A 13,390-nucleotide genomic window follows, 5' to 3' on the forward strand; every position below is an offset into this window, starting at 1 on the left:
CTTGATGATGGTTCGATAATAAATTCTTCTTGTTCTACAAGAATTTCTATTGATGTGAGGTAAGCAATGCCTTTCATTCATATCCCTTTAAAAAAAGTTACAGGTTGGGTTTGTAGATCTTGCAAATCATTGAATAAGTCAATTTTTCAAGAATATCGACTCTTCATTAGTCATTTTTTAAATGTATGACTGTAGTATTCTGGAACCCCATCTTGTTGATAATATGATGCACCTGGTTAAATCGATAAAATATCCTGGATTGGATCTAGTATATCATTTTGCAACACCTCCATCAATCAATATTCGCAATTAAAATTAAAAATCCCAAAAAAAAGGCATCTAACCTGCATACAAAATCAAGGAGGCGATCCTTAATATTTGTTGTAACTGTAAAATAATAAATTTGTATTCTTAGCATTTTAAGACTAAAACAAAAAACACATCTTTTTATGATTTCAACTGGTGGAGATTTTCCCAAGTAACTTAAAATGTATGAGTTTTCTGGTAAACTTGTTAAGCACTTTTTCGTTTATTATTTTCCTCATAAGACATAAGAATAAATTAATAAAACACATTTTTTAAAGAAAATTGGCGTCAAATTAAATAATATGCACGACTGGGTCGCACGAACTTGCTCTTAGAGTTCAAGTTGCTTAAATTTTTGAGACTTTTTTTTATAGAAATTTGGGAAATGAAGGTACTATAATCAGATCTAAAATCAAGTTGCCCTCCAAAACAAGTATGCAGCTTTGATTGATATATCGTCGGTATGCTGCCAAAACGCACTAAGTCATATTTTAAGGGTTTTTAGATTTAAATGCAAAACGGTTCAGAATGATGATATCGATTTAGTTAAATACCACACTAAGAAATATTTGGCGTACTTTATGAATTATTTGAGGTATATTTTTGCACGAAGTCAGAAAAAAACAACTTTAATACAGGCACAACGCACTAAGTTGACTTAGTGCTTTTTACCTGTAACGCAAGAAAAATTAAATCAGTACTAGTTTATAGCAAGAGAAAGCATTAATGAGACTTAGTGCATTTTTCCTGTCTTCAAAACAACATTTTTAAATTTGAAAAATGACTTACAAAGTATCTTGTGAGGTAAATGTGAGGTAAGATTAATACAAATTGTAAGTTTATCAGCGAGTAAAGACGACTTGAATTTTCTATATGAATCTTAATAACCTTTTAAAAATGAATTAGAATTCTCGTTCTTAACTGGCTTCAAATTAAATGTTTTCGATACGAAAAAAATAAACCGGAAATACTTCAAACTTAATACGAATTTGACCACAATTTTCGAAGCTTAAATGTTTTTAAGAGCTTTCAAAGAGGGAGAAACCCTGTTCCTAATTATCTGCCGGTAAAAAAATGGCCAAGACTGTACAGGGTACACCGAACCTCTTAAATAAGCACAACTAACAAGAAAGACCTGATTGATGTATGAGGTGTTCAGAGTCCATTTGAAATGTGTGCATTATTTTGAACTTTGAAAAGCCTTTTGTCAAGAACTAAAGGAAATTTTGAAATAAAGGTTTCACAGATTTCTTTCTTGTATACTATTTTATATATAACAAAACCCTTAATTTTAAAGACCTTTAAAAATCCGACTTATGTATAGAGAAGTGGACTTCACCCTTTATTATTCTAAACGCCTCATTTGTAAGAAAGGTGTTATTCCTGAAATTTATCATTCTTGGTTTTCATCATTACCATCACAATGTTAGACAAAAGATTTCCTTCCAGAACTAGATGTATTAAGTGAAAGAGATTATTTTAAATTGCTTCCATTTTTAAAGCCTTCTTTTATTAGTTACTTGTTTTTGATTCTTCTGCGTTGTAAAATTTCTGATTTAATTAGGTATAATTGAGATTTTGTCTTTACTTTTGTGCTATAATGTTGTTCCCTTTAACTTCATATGCCAGAAAAGTATTCATTACGAACAAATAATTGCAAATCATTACAGGTAAAAGGCACTAAGTCATGGCTTTTTCTACTTTCGTTCACATAATTATCATTTTGGTTTTTCAAAAACCAAAAAAGTTTTTGGAAACTAATGTCAAAATGTTGAGTTTGTGTTTAAAGTGATTATCTGACAGATAACAGTTAACATTGAATTTTCACAAGAGAAATAATATTAAAAATCGATTTACTCAAAACTATGTTTTTTGACTTAGTGCATTTTGGCAGCATAGCAACGATATTTTCAAAATAGAGTCGTTTAAAAAAAAAAATTATAGTACAGGAAAGATAGACTTTTTCGTGGAACGAAATACAGGACGGCTTAATTTTTCAAATCTGAAAAAGGGGTATTAGAAAAGCTTAAGTCCTGGTTTTCGGGACGCCACCCCCCTGGCGAAATCCGCCATTTTGGAAAACGCGAATCACTCTATATCTCCAAAACTATGGGTCCTATAGAAATGGTTGTCAGACCAAAGTTCTTGGAAATTTAATTATCTTTTTCTTTGTAGTACATTATTTTTCTCAGCGGGCAATAGTTTTGAGGTTATGTTGTTTTAATTTATTTTTTTTCGGTTTTCTTAAGATTATAACAATCACAGTACTAGTTACATAATTTTTTAAACAGTAAAAGTTATAGACCATCAAATTTCCAATAATCTGGTATATTTTCAAAAGTCATGCGATGTATGAGTCGAAAGTTATTGAATTGAAAACTATAGTCTAAGTACAGGAAAGTTAGTAAAGAAATCAGGCATTTTGTGGAACGAATTAAAGGGAGGCTGATTTTTTCAAACCTGAAAGAAGGGTATTAGAAAAGCTTAAGTCCTGGTTTTCGGGACACCAACCCCCTGGCAAAATCCGCCATTTTTTAAAACGCGAATTGGTCTATATCTCCCAAACTATTGGCTTGATCGAATAAGTTACTGAACCAAAATTGTAGGTAATATAAATATCTTTTCTTGTGCATGCACTGTTTTTCAGCGAGGACAACACTTTTTAGGTTATGTTGTTTTATTTTTTATTTTTTCTTTTTTTTTAATTTTTCTCAGTCTCTATGATAGAAACATAATCATTAAAGTTGTAGAACATCAAATTTACATTAATTTGGGATACTTTTGAAGATTATATGACTTTTCAAACCAAAGATACGGAACTTAAAGAGCAATCCCTCTCAATATTTTCAAAAAATATACTAATATGTTTTTGCATAAGGTATGAAAAAAAGGCTAAATCGGGTACCTAATGTAAAAACAAGAAAAATATGATATGAGGGGGAGTTATTAAGGTGGGTAATGGTAAAACTTACAATATTGAGGTACACATATTTTGTTTTAAGTCAAACATCATACTTTTATGATGCTAAAAAATTATGTTTCTATCTGTTTCTATCTTCTACTGAGAAAAATTAAAGAAAAAAAAACAGAAAAAAATTAAACAACATAACATAAAAAGTGATATCCTCGCTGAAAAACAGTGCATGCACAAGAAAAGATATTTATATTACCTACAATTTTGTAGATATAGACCAATTATCGTTTTTCAAAATGGCGGATTTCACCAGGTGGTTGGCGACCCGAAAACCAGGACTTTCGTTTTTTTACTATCCTTCTTTCATCGTTCCATAAAATGCCTGTTTTTTTTACTAACTTTCCTGCACTAATATTATAGTTTTCAGATCAATAACTTTCGATTTATACATCGCATGACTTTCAAAAATATACCAAATTATTGGAAATTTGATGGTCTATAACTTTTACTGTTTAAAAAATTATGTAACTGATACCGGGATTGTTATAATCTTAAGAAAACCGAAAAAAAATAAATTAAAACAACATAACCTCAAAACTATTGCCCGCTGAGAAAAATAATGTACTACAAAGAAAAAGATAATTAAATTTAAAAGAACTTTGGTCTGACAACCATTTCTATAGGACCCATCGTTTTGGAGATATAGAGTGATTCGCGTTTTCCAAAATGGCGGATTTCGCCAGGGGGGTGGCGTCCCGAAAACCAGGACTTAAGCTTTTCTAATACCCCTTTTTCAGATTTGAAAAATTCAGCCGTCCTGTATTTCGTTCCACAAAATGCCTGTTTTTTTACTAACTTTCCTGTACTATTAATTTTGTATAAATAATTTTTTGGAAACAAAATTTCAAAAAAATTCAAAATTTGATTTTTCTAAAAAAAAAAAAAATCAAATTCTTTTTTTTTTTAAATCCAAAAATTATTTTTTTCGAAATTTTATTTTGGCTTTATTAAAGTTATAAAAATGCTTCTTCACAAAAAGTTTCTTTGAAAACGAATAAGCAGTTTCGGAGTAAAACGGTTCTATGGCAGGTAGGTACCGTTAATAATGATTTTCAAACAAGAAAATTTTTCATTAAAAGATAGACCTTGTCTTAAAATTTACATTTCGTCACGTGAGTTCTTATTTGTCCTATAAACCAAAAACTTAACTTTTCAGGAGAGCGTTTTTAAACTTCAAAGTGGTGGTTTACTTATTTTTTTGACCCTAATCACAATGATGTGTATGTTTTTTGAAGGATTAGATATTTCCCCAACCATACATAAAGCAATCTGCAATTTTTGGTTTTTCATTGAGTTTTTAAAAAAAGTAGTAAAATAAACATAGGACACCTGTCCATACAGTTACAGACACATGAAAAACAAAAGCTAAAAATGTATTCTCCATTGGAATTTGTATTGGATATAGGACACAAAAACAGAAAAAATAGGAAACCAAAAATTTTTATTGAAATCCAAACTCAATAAATTCTTTATTTGAGTTTAAAAAAATAAACAAAAATATTATACAAGGGTTTTAGTTTAGAGACAACTAAATTTATATGCCTTAAACATAACTTGATTTTTTAAACATATTTTTAATTTCAAGAAAAATGTATATTTCTTTTAAGCACTGAACAAAATTTGCTGTGTAGATACGTGGTTTAAGCAGAAACGGGGCGACATGGATGATGTACTTTCTTTTTTTTTCATTAGAGATGGTTACCTTAGCATTCAGCAACGATACTTTTGGCAATGCAATGACTTCAAAATTTGAGTATTTCGCCTCTTTCTAAGATGAGCTATTATGGGGACTTTAGTCATTTTGTGTGAAAATATAGCTTCATTGGATATAGGACATTTAAGCACAAATTTTGCATAATTATAAAGCCAGTATTTGTCCTACTGCATGCAAAAACGTATATAGGACAAATAAGCATAAAATTCATCGAAAAAATTTGGTCTATAGGACAAAATCATTTTTTTTTTTATCTTGAAAACTAAAAGAGATAGGACGATTCTGATTGCAGCAATCGAAAGAGCGTGGTCGAAAATATAAGATGGTATCTATAACTCATTTTCGGCAAAAATGGTCTGTAGGACAAATAAGAACTCACGTAACGATTTGAATTTTTTTTTAACAAAATCGTTTAAGCCATTTTCGAGAAAATTCAACTTTACTTAAATCGATATGTATATGATAGGTACCGTTATTTTTGGTCCAACAAAATTAATTCCATAAACCCCTCTGGATAGTCGCCAATAAACAAAATTGCTTCCTAGTTTTTGTTTCAAATGTTTAACTTTTAATCGATATATATTGCAACCGCTAATCTTTTTTAATATATAAAAAACAGTAAACAAGATTCAATCAACATAAATATTCCTCGCCTAAGACTTTAAATGCTATTTCTGTTGTTCTTTCATCTCCGTCGTCACAGCTGCAGTCACTTCCGATTGTTGTCCATTCAATGCGCTTCCAGTACGATTTAACAACTTGTGTAGTCTCTTACCAATCAACTTCGGATATTGATTATTCTTTATTCTAAACTCTTTAGATTGATGTTCGACAGCTCCATTTGCAAGTTGATATTTACAAAGTGTATGCAAAGGCTGTACAAGTTTTGCCTTGTACTCGGGACATTCTTCTAAAATAGCTAAACTCTCGGCGGCAGTTTCTAGCGTACTCAAACAACCTTCAGTCGGTTGAGTTCGAATAACATAATCACTAGTTCCCGAGGTAATTAGTTTTACTTGCTGTAGTTTATGGAGCATTGGACTGCTGGCATAGATGGCTTTAGCTTGTGGCCATGTGCCGTCTATTAGAATCAATGTGAAAGGTCCTTGACTCTTGTCGACACTTTCAATTGGAATAGCATCTTTACTGGGATATAGTAGCAGAGAATTTGCTGAATTGAATATAGTTTCAAGTTCAGTTTGATTCTTGGGTGAGGGAAATCGTTTGCCTTTGTAGACAGTGCATTTTCCCGGTGTCAAGCCGAGTTGAAGCATCAAAGCAGTTCGGAGAGGTCGCTTCTCTTCGGCTGGATGTTGAAGGATGACAATTGATGATTTTATGTCGAGTGGTGGATTGGGAAGAGACTCGCAATAGCAAACTGTCTTTGGTCTTCTAAAAGACAAGGTAAATTTTTGTTTTTTTTTTTTCAATTAAAGAAGTTGCATTTTATATTGGAATAATTGTCTTACTTGCATTTATCACATTTTATACGTCGAGTAGGGATGTCGGAATTGATGTGGGATAAATCATTCCATACTTCATCATTGACAGCACGGTTTTCTTGTTTTGTTGATTCCATTTAATAGAAAATAATGATTTTTTAAATAATAATAAGTTTATTATAAAATATTAAAAAGTTAAGTTAAAGCATTTGTATTTTATTTTATTTTTTTTATTTTGTCACAGTAATGACAGTTGATAGCTGTCAAATTTGAAGGATGTGTTCATAAAGTAGAAACTTAAGGCGGTATTCACAATTGAACCATTTATTTTCAAAACATGATAAGTCCACTTTTTTTCAAAATTCGTTTTTTTGACTAAATTTGTACTCCAGGGATAACCACGTCTGTCTTCAAAATATGAAGTATCTACTCCATCTATATCCGATTTTACAGCTACGCGAAATATTTTTTCAGTATCAAAAACAGAATAAGTCCCGGACTTATCATCTTTTGAAAATAAACAACAGCTTCTTTTTGTGTAAATGCTATATTCGACTAATGATTGAAAATCTTAAGTTAAAAGCTACTTTAAAGTTAAATAAGTAGTCCGGACATTGTATTTTAGTCTTTAATACAGGCATGTCAAACTCAATGGTTACGAGGGCGAAAACAGCGAGTTAAAAATTTGTATGGGCCTCAGATAAAAACTAGCAAACATTTTTATAAAACAAATTTATAAAAGAAAAAACAGGAAGAATGATAACATTAAAGTTTTCCAATGACCATTTTTGTGTCAGACCAAGGTTAGTTAGGCTGATACTTATAGGTAACTCATTCTTCTTAATGACTGAAGTAACTATAGTCGTATCGACATGTACATACCTTATCCCTACTTTGAAAATCGCAATCGATTTTATATGGCAGTTTTCAAGTGTACAAAATACTAACATATAAAATCGAACAACGAATCACACTAAAAATCGCTTGGTTCCTTTTTCATATTATTCGGCATTTATTCTATGTTATGGAAAAAAAACGAAGTAAATCAAAGAACTTTTCTTTCAAAGACATAATTCTGCAAGCCTTTTTTATATTTAGTTTTAAAGTTTAGATTTTTTTGTGGAGTATTTTTGATTGACGGGACGAACGATGCAAATTAACTTAAATTTGACATATTGCATGTAGGAAAGTTAAATCCTCGTTTTTCTTTTGATGTCCCAAAAGAGGTAAGTTTCATTTGAATGCTGTAACTTGGTTACATGTTCGTTATATTATGAATTTTTCTTGTAGTTTTAAGTTTTGCTACATCTAGGTATCATGGTTTATAAACTCTGCCCAATTCCAACAATATATGCTGTTGTAAAGATTTTTATCATCAAAAACTAAAAAAATTCCCAAGACCCAGAACCGTTTGGTAGCTTAAACCTTAAATCAGAACATTCGTCTATAATTCACTTCAAAAAATCACAGAACTTACCCCGATTTAAGCCACGGGATCTAACAAAATTTGTGATTTTGTTTTTAGGCACATGTTCAATATTTATTTGTTGATTAGAAAAAAAAGGAGGTGAATGTATGTCGAAAGCTGTGGACACAAAATCTAAATTATTAAAATTAACTCAAAATTATTAAAAATATTGACTGGGCCGCAAAGTTACCCGTTGTGGGCCGCATGCGGCCCGCGGGCCGCAAGTTTGACATGCCTGCTCTAATACAATTGTTTGATAGACTGGGGCTAAAAGCAAAATTGTATATCCATTTAAAAACTAATTTCACATCCGTTTATTTTCAAAGTATGATAAGTCCAAAAGCGTTTTTATTTTTTATCTTTTGAACTATCGCTCCAAAAATTAAAAACGAAACGGTATTTTGTAGCTAGGCAAGAGTCCTACAGAATATATTTTTTATACATTTTGTTACGCATATCAAAAGAAAATGGAACGTTTTTTTCTTCTCCTGAAGAATTAAAAATCATGGACTTATCATGTTTTGCAAATAAATGATTCAATTATTGAATAGATATTTCACTTACGTAACGTTACGTTACAATTATCTGACAAAAATTACAGTGTATCATATTCTTAAATCCAGGGTTGCTACAAAGCTCAAAAGTGAGCTCAGCTCAGCTCACAGCTCAGCTCAAATATTGAGCTAGCTCATATTTGAGCTGAGCTGAAATTTGAGCTTTTTGCAACCCTGCTTAAATCATAGCTGAAGCGAAATGAACATTTTTCCAAGTCTGGAGCCATAAAAATGACCTGAACAATTACATGTGACTGGCATTAGATAAAGACATTAGCGGTATTCATGAAACCGGGTAAACGTGGTAAAATGGTAAATGTTGTAAATGAGCTGTCAAAATTTGTATGTAGAAGCTTTACCAAAATATGGTAAACTTTTTCGCACAATTTTGGGTGGGAACCTACACTAGCAAAAAAATTAAAGGAACAAGAAAAAAACGTGTTTTTTTTTAATGATTTTCGATAGGCTGTATCCAGGTCTACCTTCGTAGATTTTCAAGAGGTCAAAAAGAGGATTTAGATAAAAAAAAGAGGCCCCAATAAAAAAAATGTGAAAATAGAATAAGTTAAGTACGACAATCACACGAATAACCTCATTTGCGCCTTTTCCGAACCGCAACACAAACCTTTTAACACAATTTCTTTAAATTAAAATTGTTCATACAATTTTAAAAACAGAATATTATAAAAACATTCCCTGTGCATAGTTTCTTCAAAAAAGAACACAAAATTTATCAAAAATAAGCTTATTAAAATCAAATCAGCGCTAAACAACAGAGATGGGACTTTGCTGCAATTGCAGTAGATCTACTGCATTTTTTTTTTTCAAGAAACAAATCATCTGAACAAGATTTCACCCGAAAAAATTCAATTTTTCAATTTTACTTTTACCCTATTATAAGTTCCGTGATGAAAGTTGTTCACGTTCAGAAAACTCCCGGTAGTTTGAACTTTTTTTTTCATTTAAGAGTGAGGTAGTCGACAGGTCTTTTCTAACTAAAATTTAGGAAATAGTTTTGCCGAAAATATAAATTCCATTCAGGGGAAACTTACAATATTATATTTTTAATTTCTATGCGAACAAAAATGTTTCGGTTTGAAAATTTCCACGTGAATCTCATGTAAAAATGTTATGAACATATTATTTTTGTTTGATCGTATTTCTGATATCAGTCAATGCATACATTTTTCTTATGTTCTGTTTTTGTTATATTTTCAAAAAGCCCCATCCCTGCTAAACAACAGTAACGTTTATTTTTTTTTTTTACAATTGAGTAGTTATAATTGAAAGTGGTATAGGTCACATTTTCCTTGATTTTCAAAAATATGTCAATTTTTTTAATCAAACGTACAAGATTTTAAAAAAGTGGAAAAAGAGGAACCAAAATATCAAAAAGAGGGATTTTTTGACAATTTTTATAAAGTGGAGGGAAATAAGTGGATTGGGTGAAAAAAAAGAGGAAAAACGCCTCTTTAGAGGCACAAAGGTAGCCCCAGGCTGTATCTCAGTAAAAAATTAACGCATCATGACAAAACAAAAGCATTCGAAAGCAAAATTTTTTTAGTTTAAGGTTTTTTATGGCAAAATATTTTATTTCTAACGGTTAAATAGCTTAATCGTTGGAACTGTTCAAAAACCAAAATTTTCAAATTTTTTTTTTGTTTTTACTTTTCTAATAAAAAAGTGGGAACATTTTTTGTGATGAAATGATTTATTATTTTTAGAAAGGTTATTTATTTGGCTTTAAGATTCTTTTTGTTTCAAATACCTTACGATTTTTTTTAGACTGCAATCAGTCATCAAACAAAAACCCATACTTTTGACTTTGACTATCAATATCTTAACAACGAATCCCCTTGCAAAAAATTCAATACATTTAATAATTCATTCAATTTTCTACAGAGAAATTAAGCTTACTTTGTTAAAAAAAATGTTTTCTTACATTTGAGATCAATTTAGAAAAGCTATCAAAATAGGCATTTTTACGGTTTTTTTTAAAAAATGTGCCGCTATTTTATAACTATGGGTGATAAGATTAAACTGATGCTTACTATACCTGAAAATAATGTGCAAAGGTTCAGACTTATTCATTAAGAAGTTTTTCTGTTTTGAGGGTTTGAACTTTTGAGATGAAATAAAACAACATATTTCTGCAACTGTAAATGACTTATACTTCTAATCACTTTTTTATGAGAAATATCAAAATCTGTTTTTATTTGAATTTAATAAAATTCGTTTAAATTTTAGATAAACCAAAGAAAAATCAAAAAATTTTCAAAATTAGGAAAAATATCCAAAAATGGTATGAAAATTCCAAAATTTAACTTGGCAAATTAGAAAATGGCAAATCATGCCAATAACACTCAAAACTATGAGATTTTAATGGTCTCCAATAAAATTTGCTAATATGAATAAACACCGATGACAATGAGTGAATTCCTGTGAGTGAGAAGTATAACTTCATTAACGAGGAAAATTCCGAATAGCATCACAGTAGATACCTTGACAAATAATTCGGATAATGGGGGCACACATTGACAAACTTTACTAACTTATAAGGAAAAGGTTTTATTTTAATATCAAAAAACTTGCGTTTCGCATCAGCCTTTAATGTAGTAAAATGGTGTAAAATTGAATTCCACTGCAGAACGAAAAATCAAAGTGCCTTTTTTTGTTTTGTTTGAGAGTTTTTAGTTCGAATGAAAAGGATACTTCCCGACAAACAATTTTGGTTCTATAAAGCTTTACAGATGCAATTGTTGCTTCTGTAAAGCATTATAGAAGCAAAATTGTTAGTAGGGTTGCCTCTTAGATTAAAAAAGTATAATTCCAATAATTACAAACTACAATGTAAAATTAATTATAACGGAGGCAAGGACGGGGACTACAACTATAGTCGTGTGTTCGTGAGACTTTGAAGTTCATTCAGTAATTTTTTTTTTTTTTTTAGGTATACACGAACTTATTAAAATTTCCGTTAAATATAAGAACTCACAGCATATTCACGCTGTGATTTTAATAAAAGTCGGTATTCATCGATAAAAATGTTTGCGTACTACAATAAGAACTTTAGCTTAGAACCTATTTAAATGTCAAAACAAGATGATTTCAATGAAGCCCAAAGCATCTCACTTAACAGATGTTTTTTTGCTGGATTGGGGTTTTATAAAAAAAACTTTCCTGCAAATTGATAACTTCAAATCTCCTCCTGCAATTTGGACTTTGAAAAAAGATAAATAATGACAAACTTTTAGCAGCAAAATGTTTTCGGATTACCATAATCTTCCTCCTTTAATTTGGCTTTATTTGGATTTCGTTCGTGTTGAGCAACTAAAACAAACAAATGTTTTATGGAAAAAATTTAAAGGCTGACGGAGGGCCCTTTGCAGAATTTTTGCCTCAAGGCCCCACAAGACCTAATTCGACACTGAAATATAGTAAAAGTGTGTATAAAAGAAATAAAAATAAAAAACATTATACTACATCAGATATTAAATGTATTTTATGCTTTATCAATACAACATATTAATTTGCTTTTGATATTTTTTTTTGAATGCAAGTTTATATATATATTTTGTTTTATTTTTACATTGAATTGACACAAAATTAAAATAAAAAATATTTTACTTAAAATAGGTGCTTAACACATGCTTCCAACTTAATATTACCATTTTTTTTTTATTAAATTTATTTAAAAGTTGACAATTTACACTTAGAATCAGCTTATAATAAATTATTCTACTTATGTCAAGTGAATATAATATAATATCATAAGTATCCTATCTATAATTAGTATTTTTTTTTTCTTTTTTTTTATTAATGTTAATTAAAAACTTTTAAATGTTACATAGGATTTTTTTACTGTGTTTCCACACATTTTAAAACGTTTTTATTTTTTTTTTTATTTGTATTTTATTTCGTTCATATCCAATCCACAAAAGATATGCTAAATACAAACACAAAGTGCTTTCGTTTTTGTTTTTTTTTTATTTAATTCACATAATTATTTTTTTTCATTAGTTTTGAGTTCCTTAGACTTTGAGTTCATATTCAGTCTTTACAAAGAAAAGTTTTAACTCCTCATAGATATTTACATAAAAATTTAAAATTGAGTTTTGTTTTCCTTCTTAAGTTCTTAAATTTAAATAAATTTGAATATTTTAATATAATAATTTTTTTTTATTTAACAATACTTATACAATTTACATTTTCGTGGGTTCTTATAACTCTTTTAATAACCATCATGCTTTGATCAAAAATGGTTTTCAATTTTGAGGTGAAGAGTTAATTTTTGTTTTTAATGAAATAGCTCAATCATAAAACAATTTAAAAGAATTAAAGGGGAATGAAAAAAAAAATAGATACCTATAGATTTTTAAATAAAATTTTTATTTAAAATAAAATATTATCACAGTTTAAGGGACTGTTGAGCGGTGATATAATAATTATTATTATAATTATAATTAGGAAGTAAAAAAATACTCCGAAAACAAAGATCTGCTTGGTCGCAATCTATATGATCTTAGTTAAAAGTCCAATCAAATTTCACTTTTAGTGGAAAATTCTGGTGTAACTTATATTTTTTGGGTTGCTGAAAACGAATCTAAATTTGTCCAGTAAAATTTTCAACAGCAACTTTGAAAAAATTCCAAAGTGCGTCAAAGTAAACTCTTTTCGAAAAAAATACTGTATACTTCGAAGAAGAGTCAATTTCTAATTTATTATTAGAGTTTATATCCGTTTTTGTGTACGACTTACGGTTTTCTCACAGAAAAAAACCGTTGGGTTTTTGGGAAAAGAGAGCGTTTGTTTTGCACTTTCTTTGGTAAAAAAGTCAGGAATTTAATTTAAATACACCAGAAGTTCCCACTTCTATAGGATCCTGATATCAATTTGACTGGATTATTAAGAAATTTAAACTAAAAACTAAAT

The 13,390-nt window shown here is 29.6% G+C and overlaps 1 protein-coding gene across 1 annotated transcript; it reads right to left on the reverse strand.

The window, feature by feature from the left end:
• Window positions 1–5,539: 5,539 nt before the first annotated feature.
• On the reverse strand, window positions 5,540–6,670 carry LOC129916751 (tRNA-uridine aminocarboxypropyltransferase 2). Its single transcript, XM_055996878.1, has 2 exons — window positions 6,464–6,670; window positions 5,540–6,386 (listed from the first exon to the last, which is right to left on the reverse strand). Exons 1-2 carry the CDS (start codon window positions 6,571–6,573, stop codon window positions 5,663–5,665), a joined length of 834 nt encoding a protein of 277 aa, XP_055852853.1. The 5' UTR covers window positions 6,574–6,670; the 3' UTR covers window positions 5,540–5,662.
• Between the last annotated feature and the right edge of the window lie 6,720 nt (window positions 6,671–13,390).

The sequence above is a fragment of the Episyrphus balteatus genome, chromosome 3 (genome assembly GCF_945859705.1).
Source record: "Episyrphus balteatus chromosome 3, idEpiBalt1.1, whole genome shotgun sequence".
Lineage (NCBI taxonomy): Eukaryota > Metazoa > Arthropoda > Insecta > Diptera > Syrphidae > Episyrphus > Episyrphus balteatus.

Excerpts from the sequence above, each read along its gene's own strand:
- LOC129916751 (XM_055996878.1), bottom strand. The coding sequence starts at position 6,573 with ATGGAATCAACAAAACAAGAAAACCGTGCTGTCAATGATGAAGTATGG. Across the intron at positions 6,387-6,463 it reads ATAAAATGTGATAAATGCAA|AAGACCAAAGACAGTTTGCT; the intron begins GTAAGACAATTA and ends CTTGTCTTTTAG.